Source organism: Scylla paramamosain, chromosome 2 (assembly GCF_035594125.1).
Source record: "Scylla paramamosain isolate STU-SP2022 chromosome 2, ASM3559412v1, whole genome shotgun sequence".
Taxonomy (NCBI): domain Eukaryota; kingdom Metazoa; phylum Arthropoda; class Malacostraca; order Decapoda; family Portunidae; genus Scylla; species Scylla paramamosain.
Genome location: NC_087152.1, coordinates 21,067,955 through 21,089,116, shown reverse-complemented (window position 1 = coordinate 21,089,116; position 21,162 = coordinate 21,067,955). Strand labels below are relative to the sequence as shown.

The 21,162-nt window shown below is 42.6% G+C and overlaps 1 protein-coding gene across 4 annotated transcripts in view; it reads left to right on the top strand.

The window, feature by feature from the left end:
• LOC135111742 (actin-related protein 8-like) overlaps positions 1 to 21,162 on the top strand; it is a 301,644-nt gene that overhangs the window by 255,842 nt on the left and 24,640 nt on the right. For all 4 annotated transcript variants that reach the window (XM_064025446.1, XM_064025438.1, XM_064025431.1 and 1 more), the window contains one exon: positions 4,554 to 4,682. In XM_064025446.1, the coding sequence (XP_063881516.1) occupies positions 4,554 to 4,682 (129 nt within the window). The remainder of the gene's footprint in view (positions 1 to 4,553; positions 4,683 to 21,162) is intronic.

Genomic DNA, 21,162 nt, shown 5'->3' with positions numbered 1-21,162 from the left:
AGCATCTTGTCATAGAATTTGGCAAAAGTGGCAGCCCTGGACCACCCAGCCCTTGCCATGATGTGTCCAATCGGTAGAGCCATGGCTTTGGCTTTTGATGCAGCTGCAGGCTGAACACTGCCCGCTGAATACTGGCTGGAGTCTATGCCCGACAGAGAGAGCACTGTTCGAATCCATCTTGCAACAGTGTCCCTTGTTACATGCTTGTGGGGCTTGATAAAACTTAGGAGTAACTTCCCATTCTCCTGATTTGCAGAATTTCTGAACTCCTCTGTCCTAGCAATATACATTTTCAGAGTTTCACACACACACACAATTTAATGTCTGTAGAATATGCTTTAAAGGTCACAAACCGCACATTGAACTTTGGCCTGCACTGTTTAATAGTTTCTCCTAACCAAACACAAACAGAATCCTGCCCAAAACTAATATTCCTCAGCAACAAACAGTGCAAAGTTTGTATTCTGGCAGCCTGTGTAAGTGCCATCAACATCACAAGCTTCAGTGTTAAGTCCTTTAAAGAGAGGGAGGACAAAGGATCCATGGCACGCAGATGCTGTAGCACCTGCTGAACATCCCAAGTTCTTGTATACCTAGGGACAGATGGCTGCAAGTTAAAAACTCCCCTTAAGAACCTGGTGACAAGAGGATGGCTTCCTGCACTGCAACCATCCACAGTAATCCCCAGGGAGGAAAGTGCACCCCTGGCAGTGTTGATTGAAGTATAACCAACATCTCTGTGGAAAGTGACAGACAGAAAATTCACAACATCAGTTACAGGAGGGGAGCAAAGGGATCGATGTTCTGGCTACTACAAAACTGTAGCCACCTGTTGACATGTGGCTGGTACTGCCTCGCAGTCGCAGGTCTCCAGTAGGCAAGGATGATGTCTGTACCTGCGTGATAAATGCCCCTGTCTCGCAGACGTTGCCAGATAAGAGGCAAGCCATCAGTCAGGTGTGTCGGAGAATGGGGTGTTCCTTCTCCGTCGATGAGTGACGCAAGACGTGTGCCCCCTTGGAATCAGCCATGGTTCCTTGACCAGCAAAGTGAGTAGAGTCCCCATCCAGGGCTGGGATGGCCAGAGAGGCAACACCATCTACCCCTTCGCTGACTCTGCTCGAATTTTCTGTAGGCACCTGGCAATCAGAGCAAAGGGTGGGAAAAGGTAGATTAGGTCAAACTGCGACCAGCAGATGGAAAAGGCATCAAAATGTTCTGCATCTGGGTCAGGTTTCCAGGAGCAGAAACGAGTCACTTGAGCATTCAGTCTAGAAGCAAAGAGATCAATGCTCGGAACCCCAAATACTTCAGAAAGGGCCCTAAAGAGTTCTTCATTCAATTTCCACTCATGCCTGTCATTGAATGTCCGAGATGCAAATTGAGATTGACTTTACCCGGTACATGAGACCAGGTAAGCCAGGTATCATTCACCACACACCACTCCCAAAGGTCACAGCAAATGTCATTACACAGTGAAGACCGTGTGCCGCCCATTTCATTGACATAGTTCACCGCCGTCATGTTATCACAAAACACCCGAACATGTCGTCCTTTGAGAAGAGATGCAAATGAACGCACTACCAGGAAGATGGCTTTGAGTTCCTTTGCATTGATGTGCAAGGCAGATTCTGATAATGACCATCTCCCATTAACTTTTTGTTGATTGAGGTGGGCACCCCAACCTAAATTTGATGCATCAGTATACAGTTCCAATTCTGTACCCTTCTGAAAAATCTGTTTGTTTTGCAATGCAATGTGAGATACACACCAAAGCAAGTCCAATCTCATTTCTTGAGTGACCACCACCCACTTGTCAAAGTTACTTTTTGCGTCTTTTAACGCAGCAATCTTAGCACATTCTAACCGCCTGCAATGCAGTTTCCCCATCTCTGCTGGTGGAACGGCTGCAACTAATAGCCCAACAACTCTGGCCACATTCCAAATTTTGGCTCTGTCACTATGTAACAATTCCTCACAGCATTGTAGTACCTTGTGTATCCTACGATTAGGTAATGTTACTGTCATAGTGTCAGAATCTATAATGTTCCCCAAATACTCCAAGCGCTTAGTGGGGACCAAGACAGATTTGCCTTCGTTAATACAGAAAGCTAACTTCTTGAGCAAGTCAACAGTGGCACACACACTCTCACATAATTTAGTGAACAGATGGGGACCATCCACAACCCCATTAGGGAGACACATGAATTGATAAATTTTTCCTTACCACTTGAAACACAGAAAACATTTGTAATCTAAAAATGTATTAAATTTTGCTAAGTTAAGGATCATCCTAAACCCACCATCCTTCTTCCGTCTTAAGAAAATAGAGGAAAGAATTTGCCCCTCCTGTCTCTGGGTCTCCTTGATAACCCCCAGACCCAAAAACTACAATTTCCTGGCAAACAATTTCCTTTTCCTCGACATTAAACACATACTCAACTTCTTCAGCAAATAAGGGACCAATGTTAGTAACATCAATATCTAAATGGCAATGCTGAACAATATCTAAAATATTTGGATCACTGGTAATGGCATGCCACTCATGTACAAAATTGTGAAGTCTGCCAGCTTAAAAAGGATGACTCAACTCAGTTACTGCCGGGGATTGTGACCCCGGCCTCGGGAGTTTTTTGTCTCAGGACCCTGCCGTGAGAAGGATTGCCGGTGCTCACTCCGGGGACCATGCGTGCATTGGCCATATGGATGAAACCTGGACATAAAACCCCTGTATGGCAGTTTCCCAGAAGAGCCCCTAAACTTGCCAGGACCAAACTTCGAGGTAGAGAGCAGTTTCCTCGGAGCAATCTTACTCCTTAACTTCTCAGACTCCTCAATGTGCTTGGCCAAGAGTGAGACATCATCCCCAAACAGAAGACGAGTCATGGGCACCCTGTCTGAATGGAGGTGAGCATACTTCTGGTTAATTTCGCGCTTGAGGATGAACCGGCAAGCCAGGTTGTTCTTGTGATTAGCATGACCCAGGAGTGCCAGGGCACCATTAAGCATGCCCACTTCCTGGGCAACATCTGGTTTGCCAGTCTGGGCGATCTTGTCAAGCACTGTGAGTGACTTAGTCAAAATTGTGGCAGCCTTAATAATGTCTTTTCCAACATCCTTCAAACGGAAGTCTGCCTTCTTGGCATCTGTCTTCAGTGCATCTAAAACTTGTGAGTTGCAATCCACGGGTGCTAAGGCATGACAGTTGTCCAGCCTCATGGCTGCAGCATCCTCCAAAATCTCCTTATACTCCTCCTCTCACAAGCCGTGAGCAAATACATGGTTAACCACATCAGCAACATGCTGGTCAATACCATCAGACACCTCATCCACAGGACCGTAATCGCTGGCACACTGCAGGAGAACACTGTCACGCTGCCCGTCATCCTGTGAGACACAATCATCACTGGAAAGGTAATGCTCAGCTGGAGTAAAGCCAGAAAATCCTGTGGACGCGACCGAGGGAGGCACCACACGGCCAGCAGGGCCAATGTTTACATCGGCTGCCGCCATGGTGTCATCAGCCCCCCGACTGGGGCCTAAGTTTCTTTCCTCCTTCAATTTCTCCATGTCGCTACGTAAAGCAGCCAAAGCGTCCATCACCATGTGCCAAGGCGGCGCAGATGCCTCATCCTGTGAGGTAGAAGGCAAGGAACGTGTGTGCTGGGAAGCAGAGTCACCGCCATCACCAGAGACGTGACCTTGGGGCCTTTTGTTTTCGCCCTGAAGAGCCTCCTGCTGAAAAGGGCTGCTCCTGGAGCTAGTCCTATGTGAGGATCCTTTCCTCACATGCCTGGCATGTTCAGAATCACCCTCCTTACTCGACCTCCGTTTGCTGGTGGAACTGCCCGGGACATCCAACATGGCGGTGGTGCAGCTCAGTGTGAGAGTCGTCAGCTCCACAAGTGCATCAACAAAGGACTTCTCTCCCCGCTCCTAAACGGATCATGGGTGGTGTTGCAGGCTGTAGCAAAGCCTTTCCACTCCAGAAGGATCACGGGAAGAAGGCTGCCAAACTCGCAGCTGCTGAAAATCGTTTGGATGGCGCAAAGGAAGCATAGCAACTGGTGGCGTGAAGCGGCAAAGCATATCTCATGGGAAGCGACCTCTAGCAGAGGTGTGATTTGCTGACGTAAAATTGTTCTTTATACATTTAACTCAGAGAATTTAAGATGAATGTACGAAATTAACAGGTAAATTCAACATATTTCAAAATTTCAAAACCATTCACCAATGACAATGCATGTATGAACTGTATGAGCTCAAAGATAGAGCCTTAGAGGTCTTTGGAAACTTAAAGATTTGTGAACTGTTGAGTAAGTTTTGAAAATGTACACTGTTCATCAGTGTCTACAGGAAGTTGTTTCTTCAATTTTATGTTAAAGTTACAGTGCTTATATATTTAAGTGTTGAGAAAATTGCTAAATGATTTTATTTTTTATCCAGTGTGTTGATGTGCATCATAACCTATCTTTGAAGAAATTCTTAAGCAGTGACCTATTTAACATCTTAGAAAAAATTAAATGATTAAGTACTTTTTTTGTCTTTTGCAGAAAGTGATGAAATGAAGAGGAAAATGTATAGCAGTATTTTGATTGTTGGAGGAGGAGCAAAATTCAAAAACATTGGAAAATGGCTGCAAAGTAGATTAGCTCTGCAAATTCCTGTTGCTTACAGACCAGGTAAGAAACTTTATTACAAGATGAATTTTAGACTTAGAAAATTGGGTATTATTTGTCTTTCACCAGCCTCAACATGGCTTTTCTTACCCTTCTCATCAGATAAAGCAAGGGTTCCCGACCTGAGGTACATGTACCCCCAGTGGTACATTTGTACTTTTCAGGGAGTACATTGGGTCTCAGAGAATAACCACTACTGCAATATAAGGGTGTTGTAATCTGTAGTCAGATTGTACAATGTTGTGTATTTTTTTCCAGTTTTCTCATTTTATTAACCAAAACTTTCATCTAATCCATTTGGTTTTCGCTATTATGGAACTTACCTTTGCCACAATCTGTACTGGGCCTGAAAGGATCAGGTACAGGATGTGATGATCCTGGTGGCTTCAAGTGACCTGATTACTGGGGACAAATCTGGGTCCTTGCACTGATCCTATTTCTACTTGTTTTCCACCTCTGTTGTGTTGTGAGCCACCACAAGCTTTCTGCACTTCACCTTCGGCTTGCAGTGAGAGCAGTGAACACACTTTGGTGGACAGGGGCAATGACTGAGGCTGTCGGCGTTTCTGTGGATGTGGCCAGGGTGGTGATCCATCATGTAGTTATATTGTTTAAGCTTCCCACTCGACTTGGCCAGCTGTCCTTCAGGCTCCTTTAGTGTCTTCATCCATCAGAGAGCAGCGTGGTCTGTATGGATGGTGAAGCGTGAGCCATACTGGTAATGATAGAAGTGAACAAGCCCCTTTATTACAACAGCCAATTCCTTGTGTGTAACACAACAATTCTTCTTGGGCTTGCTAAACTTTATGCTGTAATGTACCACTACATACTCCTTGCCGTCTCAGAGCTGTAACAGGATGGCTTCCATGATCTCTTGGCTAGCATCAGTGTCAAGGATATATGGAAGTTCAGGATCAGGATATAGCAACACCAGTGCCTGCAATAAGGCTTGCTTTAACGCCATGAAAGCTTGTTGGCAATCTTCACCCCACACATACTGCACTTCTTTCCTGGTCAAGCTGTAAAGAGAGGTAGTGATGATGGCAAATCCTGGCACAAAAAGCCTGTGATATGTGCACAGGCCCAGGAAACTCCACAACTCTAAGACAGTCCTGGGTATGGGCCAGCTCTCCACTGATGTGACCTTGACTGAGTCAGTCTTTACTCTCTGTCAACTGACCATGTGTTCAAGGAACAGCACCTTGATGCTGAACAGTGTGCACTTCTTTGTGCTGAGTTTCAGGCCAGCATTCCTCAAATAACAGAACACCTCGGTCAGCCATGTCAACTCCTCCTCAAAGGTGTTTCCAAAAACTAACTCATCATTGAGATATATAAATGCTGTCTTCCACTGTATACCTTCCAGTACACACTCCATTAGCTGGTCAAAACAGCCAGGGGCATTGCATAACCAGACAGGCATAACACTTAAGTGCCACAATCCTTGATCAAAGAAAAAAAACATCTTTTCTTTATCTTCTGGTGCCATCTCAACCTGGTGATATCCTGACTTGAAGTCCTGGGTTGAGAACCAATGAACTACACTGAGTGCATTTAAAGTGTCTTCAATTCTGGGCAGTGGGTAAGTATCAATGACAATGATGGCATTCAGGGCCCGATAATCTACACAGAATTTTTCTTCATCACCAGCACCACAGGCGAGCACCACGAACTATTTGAGCGCTTTATCACTCCTGCCACCTCTATTTTTTGGACTGCCCACTGCATTTCTTCATGTTTTGCTGGAGGTACTTAAAGAGATGTCTGCTTAATAGGAGGACTGTCACGAATACAAATGTGGTGATAAACCAGCGAAGTGCACCCCAAGTCCATATCACTTTTGCTAAACACATCAGCATACTCTGCAAGCAACTTCCTCACTTCATCCATCTGGTCAGCCATCAACTATTTCATGCTTCACTCCACTAAATCCTCCAAATACTCAGGCAAGTCCTCTTTCTTTTTGTCAGATTCCTCCTTTACCTTCTTCTGTCCATCCAATTCATTCATTCCTCCATTGTTGCTGGAGGTACTTAAAGAGGTGTCTGCTTAATAGGAGGACTGTCACGAATACAAATGTGGTGATAAACCAGCGAAGTGCACCCCAAGTCCATATCACTTTTGCTAAACACATCAGCATACTCTGCAAGCAACTTCCTCACTTCATCCATCTGGTCAGCCATCAACTATTTCATGCTTCACTCCACTAAATCCTCCAAATACTCAGGCAAGTCCTCTTTCTTTTTGTCAGATTCCTCCTTTACCTTCTTCTGTCCATCCAATTCATGTTGTGTCAAGGCAGCAATGGTAGTTATGGTGGTGTTAGTGCCCATAGTAACAATAGCTGTATGTGCCAACTTCTTATGGAACCAAGAGGATCTTACCTACCTGCTTCCCTCTGTCACTGGTTAGCCTCATGTGGGTTGCTGGGATGTGTCTGCATATGACTTAAGGCCTTTGGGCTCCTCTACCATTCCCACCAGAGCGTGTCCTCCAGGATTCAGGAGCACCTCCTGACCCCTCACTAACATCCTTCTACTATGGAGGTTCACACAAGCCTCCACACAGTTCAGGTAGTCCAGCTTCAACAGGCACAAGTCTTCTATTGTAGCCACACATACCAGCAGACGCTCAGTCACCATGCCCACCATCAGATTCATCCACACTGGTCCCCTCATAGACACATACTCGTAGTCCCCAGTGATTCCACAAAGCTGCTGTCCTGATCTGTTAATACCACAAGTTGGTAATAAGTCTTCACAGATGAAAGTTCTCTCAGCTCCTCTGTCCACCACCATATCCACTGGGTGTCCATTGATACTTCCTGCCACCGTTATGGCCACAGAAGCTGCCACCTGCTGACACCTTACATGTTTTGGGGTGTCTTTGCTCTCAGTTGGGTGGCTACTCCTGCAGTTGGGTCAGGCTTCCCATCAGTGTATGGCTTGAATGTGGGGACAGCAATGATTCTCCATGGAGTGAAAATGGTGTTTGCACTGGTACTTTTGTGCCCTGTCTGCCCTATCCCTTAAAGGCACCGAGCTTTCTCTCTTGCTCAGCGGGGGTGAAGAGCAGCCAGTACTCACCTTGCTCATACATGGTAGGGCTGGCCTGTGATCTCACTGGTGGGGTGCGAGTAAAGAGAGTTTGGTGCAGTGGTGGTAATCATCAGGAACACGTCGAATTCAGTGGCGTACCTTAAGGCTTCATGCATGTTTCTTGGTGCCACCTGCTTGACATGGACCTGCAGTTGGCAGTTGCAAGGAGCATCCACAAAGCAGTCCTTTGCCAGCATGTCAACGGTGTCCTCTGCCGCCACAGGATAAGCCCCTCTCACCAGTGTTTTGTGTCCTGCACCAGTAACAATAGAGACTCATCCTTCCTTTGCTTCCGGGTCTTCAACTGGGCATGGTATACTTCAGGCTGTTGCCAATGCCTGAAACAATGTTGGAGGGGCCCCATCACACTGGAGTATGACTGTAGTTGAGCAGCTGTTAAGTGTTCCAGGACTTTCATTGCCATTCCCTTCATGCCTGTCACCAGTTGATAAGCCTTCTCAACACCTGACCAGCCCTGTCTGGATGCTGCTACCTCAAACTGTCCTGGTAAGCATTGTTGTGCTCCTTCTCTGTTGAGACTGTTCTTGATGCTGGGAGGAGTCTTGGGTGGAGATCACAACTGCTCACGATGCTGGGAGGTAATGGAGATCCAGGGTGGTGAAGCAGGAAGAGATGGCACACTTCCCTTGCCAACCATCTGGCTGCCCCATGCCAGGAGAGATGTGGTGCCATGTGGGCAAGTTTTAGTGCATTTTCTGTGCTTGGCGCCATGGCTGCTATTGTGGTCTCCAGTGTTGCCAGTTTGGTGAAGCACTCCTGCATGTCTCTCGTCACAAATCTCTTGCCAGTGTTGCCACACATCCTGTGCCCCTTATATCTTCTTCTCCTCCTCCTTGACTTTCTTAATTTCCTCCTTCACACAGGTACATGCCTCGTGTCTCCATAGCCTCCATTTCTCCCTTCATAGCTGCCTTGATGTTCTCCATCTGCTAAGTTGCCATGTTCACCATGTGTTGCCTCATTCTTTCTTTGTGTTATGCCATATTTTCTATTTTCACCATCATCTTGGTCATCCAGCATTCAAAGGCATCCATATTCATGCCTGCAGGTGCGATTGGTGGGTTTACTGTCGCCTGGCTCTCCTCTGCCTCAAGCGGCAATACCGTCTTGCTCTGCTATGATTTGTCCTCCGTTCCTGCCATTTCTCACACAACCAGTGCCTTATTCTCCATCTTTTCTAAACCAGCAATGACATGAACACCTCTTTTAACACATGTTTCTAATCAAAAATCTGTTTTTATCCCACTCCTGAGACACCAGTTTTTACATTACCGGAGGTTTCTTACCAGACTGGTTCACTGTCACTGATGCTATCCACAGCCAGTCACCCTCACTGTCTGGAATCTAGCTAGTATCATTGTTTAAAACTTATCAAGTCACATAGACTCAGTATCCAGGGCCCATACTTATAAACATGCTGATTCCGCAGTCACATATTTTAGAAAATAAAAATAAAAATATATATTCACTTATTCAGAAAAAAAAGCCAATAAAAAGAATGTGTATATGTATATCACTTATTTGGTATAATTTAAAGAGTGAAGTATTCCTCCACAGTTGACCACAAAGAAAAAGAGGGTACTGGTTTAAGTGAAAAAGTTAATAAAAAAATAAATAAATATATATTTACTCAACACTCTCAAGATCACAGTAAACAGTTAACCCTTTCCTTCCGGCAATCGTATATATACGATTGCAAAAATGCGTCTGTAGCGACGGCGATCATACCGGTAATCAAGAATTTTCGCGCCTCAATTTTGAGGTCCAAGCGCGGTTTCTCAAGTCAGATGGTGTGAGTGGAAGTGTCTGGCATGTTTCCACATGTAGTGTTGTCACTAGCTCTGAAAATTTAGCGGTAACTAAGTTATTTTCCCTTTCTCCGGGCGACACTTGGCAACCCCAGCGACCCGCCGGGTGGAAAGCACTATGATAAGTGTGAAGAGACATCCTGATAAGAGCCAAGGATCTCAGATCATAACTCACCATGGAGCAGGACACAACATATGTATTTAGCAGTGCTTCTGAGTTTGAAGACAGTGACAGTGAATATTTAGAAGAAGAAGCTGAAGAAAGCGAAGACATTAGTGAGGACTCGGAAAATGATTTACAGGATCCACCTGTTTTATCAGAACAGAGAGATGATACCTACCATTCTTTCATGGTAATTTTTTCATTATCTTCGATTTTATAATAAAATGGTAGAAGGTAACTTGTTAGAGAGAGAGAGAGAGAGAGAGAGAATGTTATTTGCCTGAAACTTGATGTGAAAAGGGATGAAGTCTCTCTCTCTCTCTCTCTCTCTCTCTTATTGGAAACGTACAATTTTCCCTCCAAGATGAGAGAGAGAGAGAGAGAGAGAGAGAGAGAGAGAGAGAGAGAGAGAGAGAGAGAGAGAGTGTGCGCGCGGCATCATCACTCTCCGGGCTGTTTCTGGATGACGGATCACACAGCGGGAGGAGGAGGAATCCTTTATAAGGCATAAACTCAACTTTGAGAGGTCACATCGAGCTACAAAGTATATCATTGTATTCAGAATAATAAAGAGAAAATAATTATTAGTATTCAAACAATTTTCTGACAATTTCTAGGTTTACCATTTTAAGCCGTCATACAAAACGGAAAAATAATTTAAGCGCCGGAAGGAAAGGGTTAACACAAAAAAAAAAAAAAAGATTAGCAGCAGGCCAAGGAGGATTCCTACCTAATCAAAGCCCCCTTTTGGGCAACACCACCTAACTAACCAAACACTACAGATTCTGGAGTGCTTATTTGTCTCTTTGTGGCAGGTGGGCTTCCACATAGTGGCTGGAGGCTAGTTGGGGTCCAGGTGAGAGGTGGATGGCCACCTAACCATGTGGATTTGTCAATAGTGATGTCACAGAAGGAATAAAGGTGATGGTGTTCTGAGAAAGGTTTCACAGGGCAGCCTTGGTGGTACCTCACACCTTACCTCTCCCTTATGCACCTACAGAAATTTCAGTGCGTTAACTTTGCTGGTCACTTCTCAGGGGAGTGTAGTCACTCTCCTTGGCCACTACTCACAATGCCTGTCTTCTCCCTAATGCCTGACGTGAGGTTTGTGGGACAGTCAAGGTCAACATCCTTGCTGGTTGTTTGTAAGGGCCAGAAAGAGAGCGAGGCTGATGGCGTGGGTACCATGACAGTGTTGATATCACTCTGCGCTTCACTTGGTGTCTGGTGGTTGGCTGTGGTGGGTTTTCACACTTCTTAATTCTTCTAGGATCCTCTTACTCCCTATTTGCTCTTCCTAAATCTAAGTAACACCCACCTTTGCCTGGTTTTGATATCTTTATTGCACAATATTCATATTTTAGCGAGATCTTTGGCCAGTCTTAGTGAAATGACATGTGTGCTTTTCCAAACAACCAGGAAACCAGTGGGACACCTCAGAGATTTTCAGGGAGAATAAATTTAAAGCCCCTCTTTTGCATAAAAAAATGCAATACATGGCTCATCCCTTACTGAGACTGAAAATCTTTCATGCAGCCCACTGACCTTTACATTAGATAAAAGAAATCCTAACAACTATATACAAGAGGCAAACAAAAACAGTAAAAAAAAAATCATGAGTATCAGGTTGGTGTCCATTTCCAAGTTCACATCTCCTCATAGGATTTACAACATCTTCCTCTACCAATAGGCTTTACACTTCTTCATCTGTCCACCACTGCTGTGATTGTTAGGTTCCATCACCTTTTGGCACTGTCATTCCCATGAGTCCTTTTAGGACCTGACCCTCTGGTTGGCTCAGGTCCTCCATTTCCCACACCAGTTCTGGCCCTGGAGTGGTGGGATAGGTGCATAGTGAGCACCCTATCTTGTCCTCATCCCAGGGATAATGCTCTACCACCCTCATGGGTTGATTCAGTACCCTAGCAGAGTCAGGGGCATCCTTGGGGTCCACCAGTCTTCCAGAGTGGGACCAGAGTCATCAGCTAGCTCCTCGTCTCAGCTGTAACAAAAGGGAATGTTGAAGTAAACTTGTTCTGCACTTCCCAGTGTACCAGGGGCATTACACTGCTGTTCCCAAGGATTTTCCTAATACTCCTCAATATATCTCCTTGCAAGCTGCCTAATCTTAACCAGATGTGGCTCTACTTTATCCTCTTTTGCATCCTCAGGATGTAAAGTGAGCTCCTCAGGCTCCACTATTAGAGTGTCGTCCCCATAATATGGTTTCACTTTGTCTGTGGCACATACATGTGTACTGTCCCAAAGATTTTCCAGAATGTACGCACTCCCATCCCATATAATCTCTTTCACTTTGTAGGGGCCTAACCACTTAGGTGTCAGTTTCCGTTCCACCACTGAGACCACTATCTCTTTTTTAACCCACGCTAATCTGTTCTTTTCCACATTCTGATCCTTCCTACACCTGTTAGCTTTGTCTCTCCATTTCTGGGATATTTCCCAATTACTCTGCCAGATTGCATCATGCGCCGCTTGCAGATCAGGATCCCCAGTCACTTGGGATAGATGGACATCCACCACTTTATGTGGTGGATGTCTAGAAAGCATCAGGTAGTGTGGCTGTTCACCAGTGGTTTCATGGACTGCACTATTTAATATCTTTTAGCATTTGGTAAGACACTGGGAACTTTGTGGGTTGGCCTTTACACAAAACAGTTAGCATTGTCTTCATGATGTGATGCATTTGTTCTGACACTGAATTTCCTTGGGGATGGTATGGTGTAGAGTGTACTAATTTAATGCCATACCCTTGGCACAATTCACGCAAAGCTCCTGAAATGAACTCTGGTGCAGTCCGTCAGGAGCACTCCAGGGATCCCAAAGTCTCCTAAATACATCTCTAAATTGTTAACTACCTCCTCAGCCATCCTTGCTTTTAGTTTAAGGAATTTTACATAGAGGGAATAATGCTCAATGATGATTAAGACATAATAGAACCCATGGACACTAGGAACCATCTCAGTAATATCTATGCTAACTCTTTTCAAAGGCCTGTGGATAGCTAGGAATTCTTGCTATGGTTTTTGCAGTCCTGAGGTGGCCTTGGCCTGTTGACAAATGATACATTCCTTAACAAATTTCCTTACATCAGATGTCAAGTTAGGCCAATAAAAATATTCTTCTGTTGAAACAATTGTCTTCAACTGTCTGAGATGTCCTGACTCTTTTACATGGACTAAAGTTAAGGCTTCCTTCCTGTGAGTGTTAGGTTTAATACAAGATAATATTATCTGGTCTAAATTTTGTAATTTAGAGTACTTCATCTTCAATAATAAATTGATCTCGAGTTGCTCTTCGGAATTTAGATTGTGGAACTCATCCACTTTCTAGGTATTCCTTCATTTCCCTCCACCATGGTTCCTCAATTTGTAGTCTACTTATTTCCTCCTTTTTTATGGTCTAAATAGGTGTTTGGGGTAATTTCTTGGACTACCCATATGGGGCGACTCGATCAGACACAACATTCTTTTTGCCTGACTTGTATTCAATATTTTATTGGTAGTCCTCATTTCTAGGATCCAATGGTTTGACTGAGGAGATTTTGTTTTCTGTTTAAAGACTGATACCAGGGGTTGGTGATCTGTTCTAATCAATATTTGGGTTCCCCACAAGAAATGGCTAAATTGATAGCAAGCTAGCATTATACCTAAAGTTTCTCTACCTGTGGCAGAATATCTCATTTCAGTCAGTCTTAATTTCTTTGAGAAGTAACTAATGACTCTAGGTAAGCTTTCATCATCATGGTGCATCAGTACTTCCCCCACATGAGTAAGGCTGGCATCTGTCTCTAAGATAAAGATCTTGATCATGTCTGGTCTGGTTAGAATTGGGGCACTAACTAATTTTCCTTAAGGGTCTCAAACGCCATTACCATTTTTATACTCCTGTATTGATGTTTCTGCATCTTAAGTGGATGGCTGATATCATTCCATCACACTGTTCTCTTCATAGTTAATGGTTAACACAATCCAGCCTAAGATGTTCATACCCAGCAGGGTATGCAGCAGTGGGTAGATAACAATTAGGAACACTGCACTGATGTTGTGATAAATTCATAACTTGCACCTAGGATTGTTACCTGAGTTTGTCCTAATACTTCAATTTTCTCTCCTGAGATATTCTTAATCTGTGGAATGGTCTTAGGCAAATAATCTGAAAAGTTTAATTTGTCAGCTACACTCTGTTTTGATAGTGACATCTCATTCCTGGTATCCAAAAAGGATTCTAAATTGAATTTATTAACTTCTAAATTGATGATTGGAGACCTAGATTTGGTAAGTCATCTCACTTGACCTCCTTTACCAGAACATCCTGGTGCTCCACATCTACAATTTTGTCAAAACTGAAAATTTTTGAGGTCTTCAAGGAACAGGATCTCAGTGTAGCTGACACAAATAAATGAATGTGGAAAATTGAAGAAGAAAATGTAAAAATATGAGAAGAAATACTTAGCTCAACAGCGAGGATAAAGGCATAGAAGGAAGAAAGAGAAGTGGGTGGGTGACAATGTAAAAAAAGATATCCTGTGATGAGAAAGAGGGAGATGGAAAGAGAAAAAGAAAATGAAGAACTGAGAGAAGAGGTGACAAAAATAGTGGACTTAAACAAGAAGTACTGTGAAGAAATTAAGAAACTCAAGGAAGAGAACGAAGAGTTAAAGAAAACTGCATGAGAAAGAGGTTAGGGTTGGAGAAGTGAAGGAGTTAGTGAAACTGGAAGTCAAAAGTTGGAAAGAAGAGAGAGAACAACAACAAAAGGTGAGCATAGAGGAGATCATAAGGCAATAGCAACAGGAACACAGTATGGACATGGAAAAGCAATTGATTAAAATGATAAAGGAAAAAAGTAATCTTGTGAGAGACACTGTACAAAGAAATATGTGTGTGGTGGTATTTGGGGTTAAGGAGAAGAGCCTACCCATGAAAATAGCTAGAGATAAAGAAGAAGTAAAAAGGGCTAAGGAAATTATAGCAGAAGTGGCAGAGAAAAGAGAGGGGATAATCAAACAAACTGAAGAGGTTTACAGGATCAGAAAGTACAAAGAAAATGGAACAAGACCAATGAAAATAAGATTCATGTCACAAACAGCAGCAGAACAGGAAAATTGACAAAAGTAGGAGGAATGAAGGAAATATGAATAAAAAGAGACATGAACAAAGAAGAAAGAAGTAAACTGAAAGAATTTAGAGTAGAGGCCCAGTCAGAAAAACAAGGAGAGAACACAGTAACAAGTGAGGAGATTCACCTGGAAAGTTGTGGACATGAAAGTGAGGAAATGGTGGGACAAAGATGCCATGCAAAATCACCAAGCAGAAGTTTAAAGATTATGTATACTAATGTTGATGGTTTGGTGTTGAGCCTATTGGAACTTAAAGACTACTTAAAGAACAATAAACCAGGTGTGGTATGTTTAACAGAAACCAAACTAAAAAAAAGAAATAAAGTTAGGATTTGCAAAGGAAGGATATAGCACATTGAGGAAAGTCAGAAAAGGAAATGGAGGAGTGATAATATTGGTAAAAGAGGATATTGTTGTTGAGGAAGAGAAATATGGTGATGGAATGGCAGAAACATTTGAGTGTTGTGATTAAGATCAAAGGAAGTGAAAAAAGTAAAATCATTGTAACATACATACCACCAAAAACTAATGCATGGGAGACCAATAAATTCAAAAGTATGCAACTAGAAACAAAAAATAGTATAGAGGAAATGATAAGGAAAAGTAATAATGTGTTCTTAGTAGGTGACTTCATCACCAAAGGAATTAATGGAGAGGAGATGGAACTGAAAGAAAATGTTGAGCTATGGAGCAAAGAACTTATGCAAACCATGACGGTGAATACAGTGAGACAATAGGTGAACGAGCCTACAAGATGCAGAGAAGAAGAACCATCACAGTTGGACTTAGTGTTTACAAAAACACCAAAAGTAGACCAAGTATACATTGTCTAAGTCCAATGGGAAGAAGCAAACATGTGATACTAGAAATAGTACCACAGGAGGAAGAAGTGTTGCACAAGAAAGAAATGGGAGAAAGAACTATACTAAGGCAAACTTTTGCAGAACTTAATAAATCTTATGGAAAAATTAACTGGAAAGAGCTATTTGAAGGTAGAATAGTGCAAGAAGAATATAAGATATTTTTGAGAAAGTATAGAGACAGGGTGCAACACTTTGTGCCAAGTTATAAAGTGAAAATTGGGAAATATGAATGGTGTAGTGCCAGGTGTGTAGAAGCAAAAAAGAAAAGGACAAGACTTGAAAGAAAATGATTTTTTTTTTTTTTTTTTTTTTTTTTTATGTAGGAAGGATACTGGCCAAGGGCAACAAAAATCTAATAAAAAAAAAATGCCCACTGAAATGCCAGTCCCTTAAAAGGGTCAAAGCAGTGGTCAAAAATTGGTGGATAAGTGTCTTGAAACCTCCCTCTTGAAGGAATTCAAGTCATAGGAAGGTGGAAATACAGAAGCAGGCAAGGAGTTCCAGAGTTTACCAGAGAAAGGGATGAATGATTGAGAATACTGGTTAACTCTTGCGTTAGAGAGGTGGACAGAATAGGAGTGAGAGAAAGAAGAAAGTCTTATGCAGCGAGGCCGCGGAAGGAGGGGAGGCATGCAGTTAGCAAGATCAGAAGAGCAGTTAGCATGAAAATAGCGGTAGAAGACAGCTAGAGATGCAACATTGCGGCGGTGAGAGAGAGGCTGAAGACAGTCAGTTAGAGGAGAGGAGTTGATGAGACGAAAAGCTTTTGATTCCACCCTGTCTAGAACAGCAGTATGAGTGGAACCCCCCCAGACATGTGAAGCATACTCCATACATGGACGGATAAGGCCCTTGTACAGAGTTAGCAGCTGGGGGGGTGAGAAAAACTGGCGGAGACGTCTCAGAACACCTAACTTCATAGAAGCTGTTTTAGCTAGAGATGAGATGTGAAGTTTCCAGTTCAGATTATAAGTAAAGGACAGACCGAGGATGTTCAGTGTAGAAGAGGGGGACAGTTGAGTGTCATTGAAGAAGAGGGGATAGTTGTCTGGAAGATTGTGTCGAGTTGATAGATGGAGGAATTGAGTTTTTGAGGCATTGAACAATACCAAGTTTGCTCTGCCCCAATCAGAAATTTTAGAAAGATCAGAAGTCAGGCGTTCTGTGGCTTCCCTGCGTGATATGTTTACCTCCTGAAGGGTTGGACGTCTATGAAAAGACGTGGAAAAGTGCAGGGTGGTATCATCAGCATAGGAGTGGATAGGACAAGAAGTTTGGTTTAGAAGATCATTAATGAATAATAAGAAGAGAGTGGGTGACAGAACAGAACCCTGAGGAACACCACTGTTAATAGATTTAGGAGAAGAACAGTGACCGTCTACCACAGCAGCAATAGAACGGTCAGAAAGGAAACTTGAGATGAAGTTACAGAGAGAAGGATAGAAACTGTAGGAGGGTAGTTTGGAAATCAAAGCTTTGTGCCAGACTCTATCAAAGGCTTTTGATATGTCCAAGGCAACAGCAAAAGTTTCACCAAAGTCTTTAAAAGAGGATGACCAAGACTCAGTAAGGAAAGCCAGAAGATCACCAGTAGAGCGGCCTTGACGGAACCCATACTGGCGATCAGATAGAAGGTTGTGAAGTGATAGATGTTTAAGAATCTTCCTGTTGAGGATAGATTCAAAAATTTTAGATAAGCAGGAAATTAAAGCAATAGGACGGTAGTTTGAGGGATTAGAGCGGTCACCCTTTTTAGCAACAGGTTGAATGTAGGCAAACTTCCAGCAAGAAGGAAAGGTAGATGTTGACAGACAGAGCTGAAAGAGTTTGACTAGGCAAGGTGCAAGCACGGAGGCACAGTTTCGGAGAACAATAGGAGGGACCCCATCAGGTCCATAAGCCTTCCGAGGGTTTAGGCCAGCAAGGGCATGGAAAACATCATTACGAAGAATTTTAATACGTGGCATGAAGTAGTCAGAGGGTGGAGGAGAGGGAGGAACAAGCCCAGAATCGTCCAAGGTAGAGTTTTTAGCAAAGGTTTGAGCAAAGAGTTCAGCTTTAGAAATAGATGTAACAGCAGTGGTGCCATCTGGTTGAAGTAGAGGAGGGAAAGAAGAAGAAGCAAAGTTATTGGAGATATTTTTGGCTAGATGCCAGAAATCACGAGGGGAGTTAGATCTTGTAAGGTTTTGACATTTTCTGTTAATGAAGGAGTTTTTGGCTAGTTGGAGAACAGACTTGGCATGGTTCCGGGCAGAAATATAAAGTGCATGAGATTCTGGTGAAGGAAGGCTTAAGTACCTTTTGTGAGCCACCTCTCTATCATGTATAGCACGAGAACAAGCTGTGTTAAACCAAGGTTTAGAAGGTTTAGGACGAGAAAAAGAGTGAGGAATGTACGCCTCCATACCAGACACTATCACCTCTGTTATGCGCTCAGCACACAAAGACGGGTCTCTGACACGGAAGCAGTAGTCATTCCAAGGAAAATCAGCAAAATACCTCCTCAGGTCCCCCCAACTAGCAGAGGCAAAACGCCAGAGGCACCTTCGCTTAGGGGGATCCTGAGGAGGGATTGGAGTGATAGGACAAGATAAAGATATGAGATTGTGATCGGAGGAGCCCAACGGAGAAGAAAGGGTGACAGCATAAGCAGAAGGATTAGAGGTCAGGAAAAGGTCAAGAATGTTGGGCGTATCTCCAAGACGGTCAGGAATACGAGTAGGGTGTTGCACCAATTGCTCTAGGTCATGGAGGATAGCAAAGTTGTAGGCTAGTTCACCAGGATGGTCAGTGAAGGGAGAGGAAAGCCAAAGCTGGTGGTGAACATTGAAGTCTCCAAGAATGGAGATCTCTGCAAAAGGGAAGAGGGTCAGAATGTGCTCCACTTTGGAAGTTAAGTAGTCAAAGAATTTCTTATAGTCAGAGGAGTTAGGAGAGAGGTATACAGCACAGATAAATTTAGTATGAGAATGACTCTGAAGTCGTAGCCAGATGGTGGAAAACTCGGAAGATTCAAGAGCGTGGGCACGAGAGCAGGTTAAGTCATTGCGCACATAAACGCAGCATCCAGCTTTGGATCGAAAATGAGGATAGAGAAAGTAGGAGGGAACAGAAAAGGGGCTACTGTCAGTTGCCTCAGACACCTGAGTTTCAGTGAGGAAAAGAAGATGAGGTTTAGAAGAGGAGAGGTGGTGTTCTACAGATTGAAAATTAGATCTTAGACCGCGAATGTTGCAGAAGTTAATGAAGAAAAAGTTGAGGGGGGTGTCAAGACACTTAGGGTCGTCGACGGAAAGGCAGTCCGACCTGGGGACATTTATGGTCCCCTCCCCAGATGGGGACTCCGAGGCTGGTGTAGGAGTCGCCATGATTTTAAATTTTTTTGAGTGAAGGGTGTGTGTGTTATTAGGTGCTTGTAGTTTTGTGTGGAGGAAGAGAGTTGTCTTTAGAGGGCAGGCTGTGACTGCCCCCTTGTGTTGTGAGACACAAAGACAGCTGAACAGAAATGCTAAAGAAGAATACAGAAAGGCAAGGAATGAATATATTATAATAAGGAGAGAAGAAGAAAGAAACTTTGAAAGTGACACAGTAAGAAAATGCTAGGAAGAACCCAAACTCTTCTACATATACATTAATGGGAAAATGAAACATAAGGATGGCATAAACAAGTAAAAAGGGGAAGGAAGAATTTATGAAACTACTGAGATGAGTGAACTAGTGAATAAGAGTTTTCAATCTGTGTTTACAAAGGAAAATTTATTTTGTGGCACCAAAAGTATATCAGAGAATGAGGGAATACAGGAGAGACAAGAAATCAAGAAACTGCTAGAAGAGCTGGACATTAGAAAAGCTATGGGACCAGATCAGGTAAATGGATGGATATGAAAAGAATGCAGAGAACAAATGGAAGATATATGGGATATAATTAACAGCTCTTTGAGAGAAGGAAAAGTACCATGGGAATGGAAAAGAGCTAACATAGTGCCAATATACAAAGGAAGAAATAAAATGGAACCATTAAATTATAGACTGGTGTCACTAACAAGTATTGTAAGCAAGCTTTGTGAAATAGTAATTAAAGACAGTTGGGTGGAATATCTAGAAGATGAAAAGATAATTACAGAAAAGCAATTTGGATTCAGGAAAGGGAGATCCTATGTTACAAACCTATTGAGCTTCTATATGAGAGTAATAAATGGAGTGCAAGTAATGGATGGGTTGATGTGATATACCTGGATCTCTAAAAAAAGCATTTGATAATGTTCCCAACAAAAGTCTTATGTGGAAGCTAGAAAATGGAGGAGACCTAAAGAGAGCAACATTGAGATGGATGGAGGATTATTTACAGGGGAGGGAAATGAGAACAATAATCAGAAACACTAATTCAAGTAGGCACAAAGTGACAAGTGAGGTACTACAAGGATATGTGTTGGCACCTATTATCTTTTAAATATATGTAAATGATATGACAGAGGATCTAAATAGTTATATAAATCTGTTTGCTGATGATGCAAAAATAATGAAAATAATAAAGGATGAAAATGACTGCAAGGAGTTACAAAAGGATATTAACAAGATATATGCATGGAGCCAAAGATGGAAACTAGAATTTAATGCCAAAAAATGCCACATATTGAAAATAGGAAAAATTAAAAAGAGACCTTCATGGAATTACAAAATGGGGAGAGAAATAATAATGAAAAGTAATGAAGAAAAAGATTTGGGAGGACACACTATCACCTGAAAGACACATAAATGGGATATTTGGCTCTACATACAGCTTGTTAACAAACATTAATGTGGTGTTTAACTATTTAGATAAAGAAATGATGAAAATTGTAACAAGCAAGATACATTCTGAATTGGAATAAGCATCAGTAGTTTGGGCTCCTCATAGAAAAGAAGATATATGGAAACTGGAAAGAATACAGAGGATAGTGATGAAGATGGTACCAGAATTGAAAGACTTAAGCTATGAAAAAAGACTTGAAGAGATAGGTTTACCAACACTACAAAAGTGAAGAGAAAGAGGAGACTAGATAACAGTGTACAAATTAGTAAACAGTATAGAAAGAATAGGCAGAAATTACTTGGTACCACAGATGGAGGAGGGAGAGAGACAGACAAGAGAGAATGGGAAGAAAATAAAGAAGAGTGGATGTTCAAGCGACATCAAGAAATGCAACTTCCCATAAAGAACTACTGAAATCTGGAATGATTTGAAAGAAGAGGTGGTTGCAGCAAACAATGTACACATGTTTAAAGAGAAATTGGATAAATGTGGTTATGGAGACAGATCAAAATGAGCTTTGGATCGTGCCCTGTACAATATAACTAGGTATATACAACTAGGTTAATATAATTATGTCCTTAGTACTACTCATAAT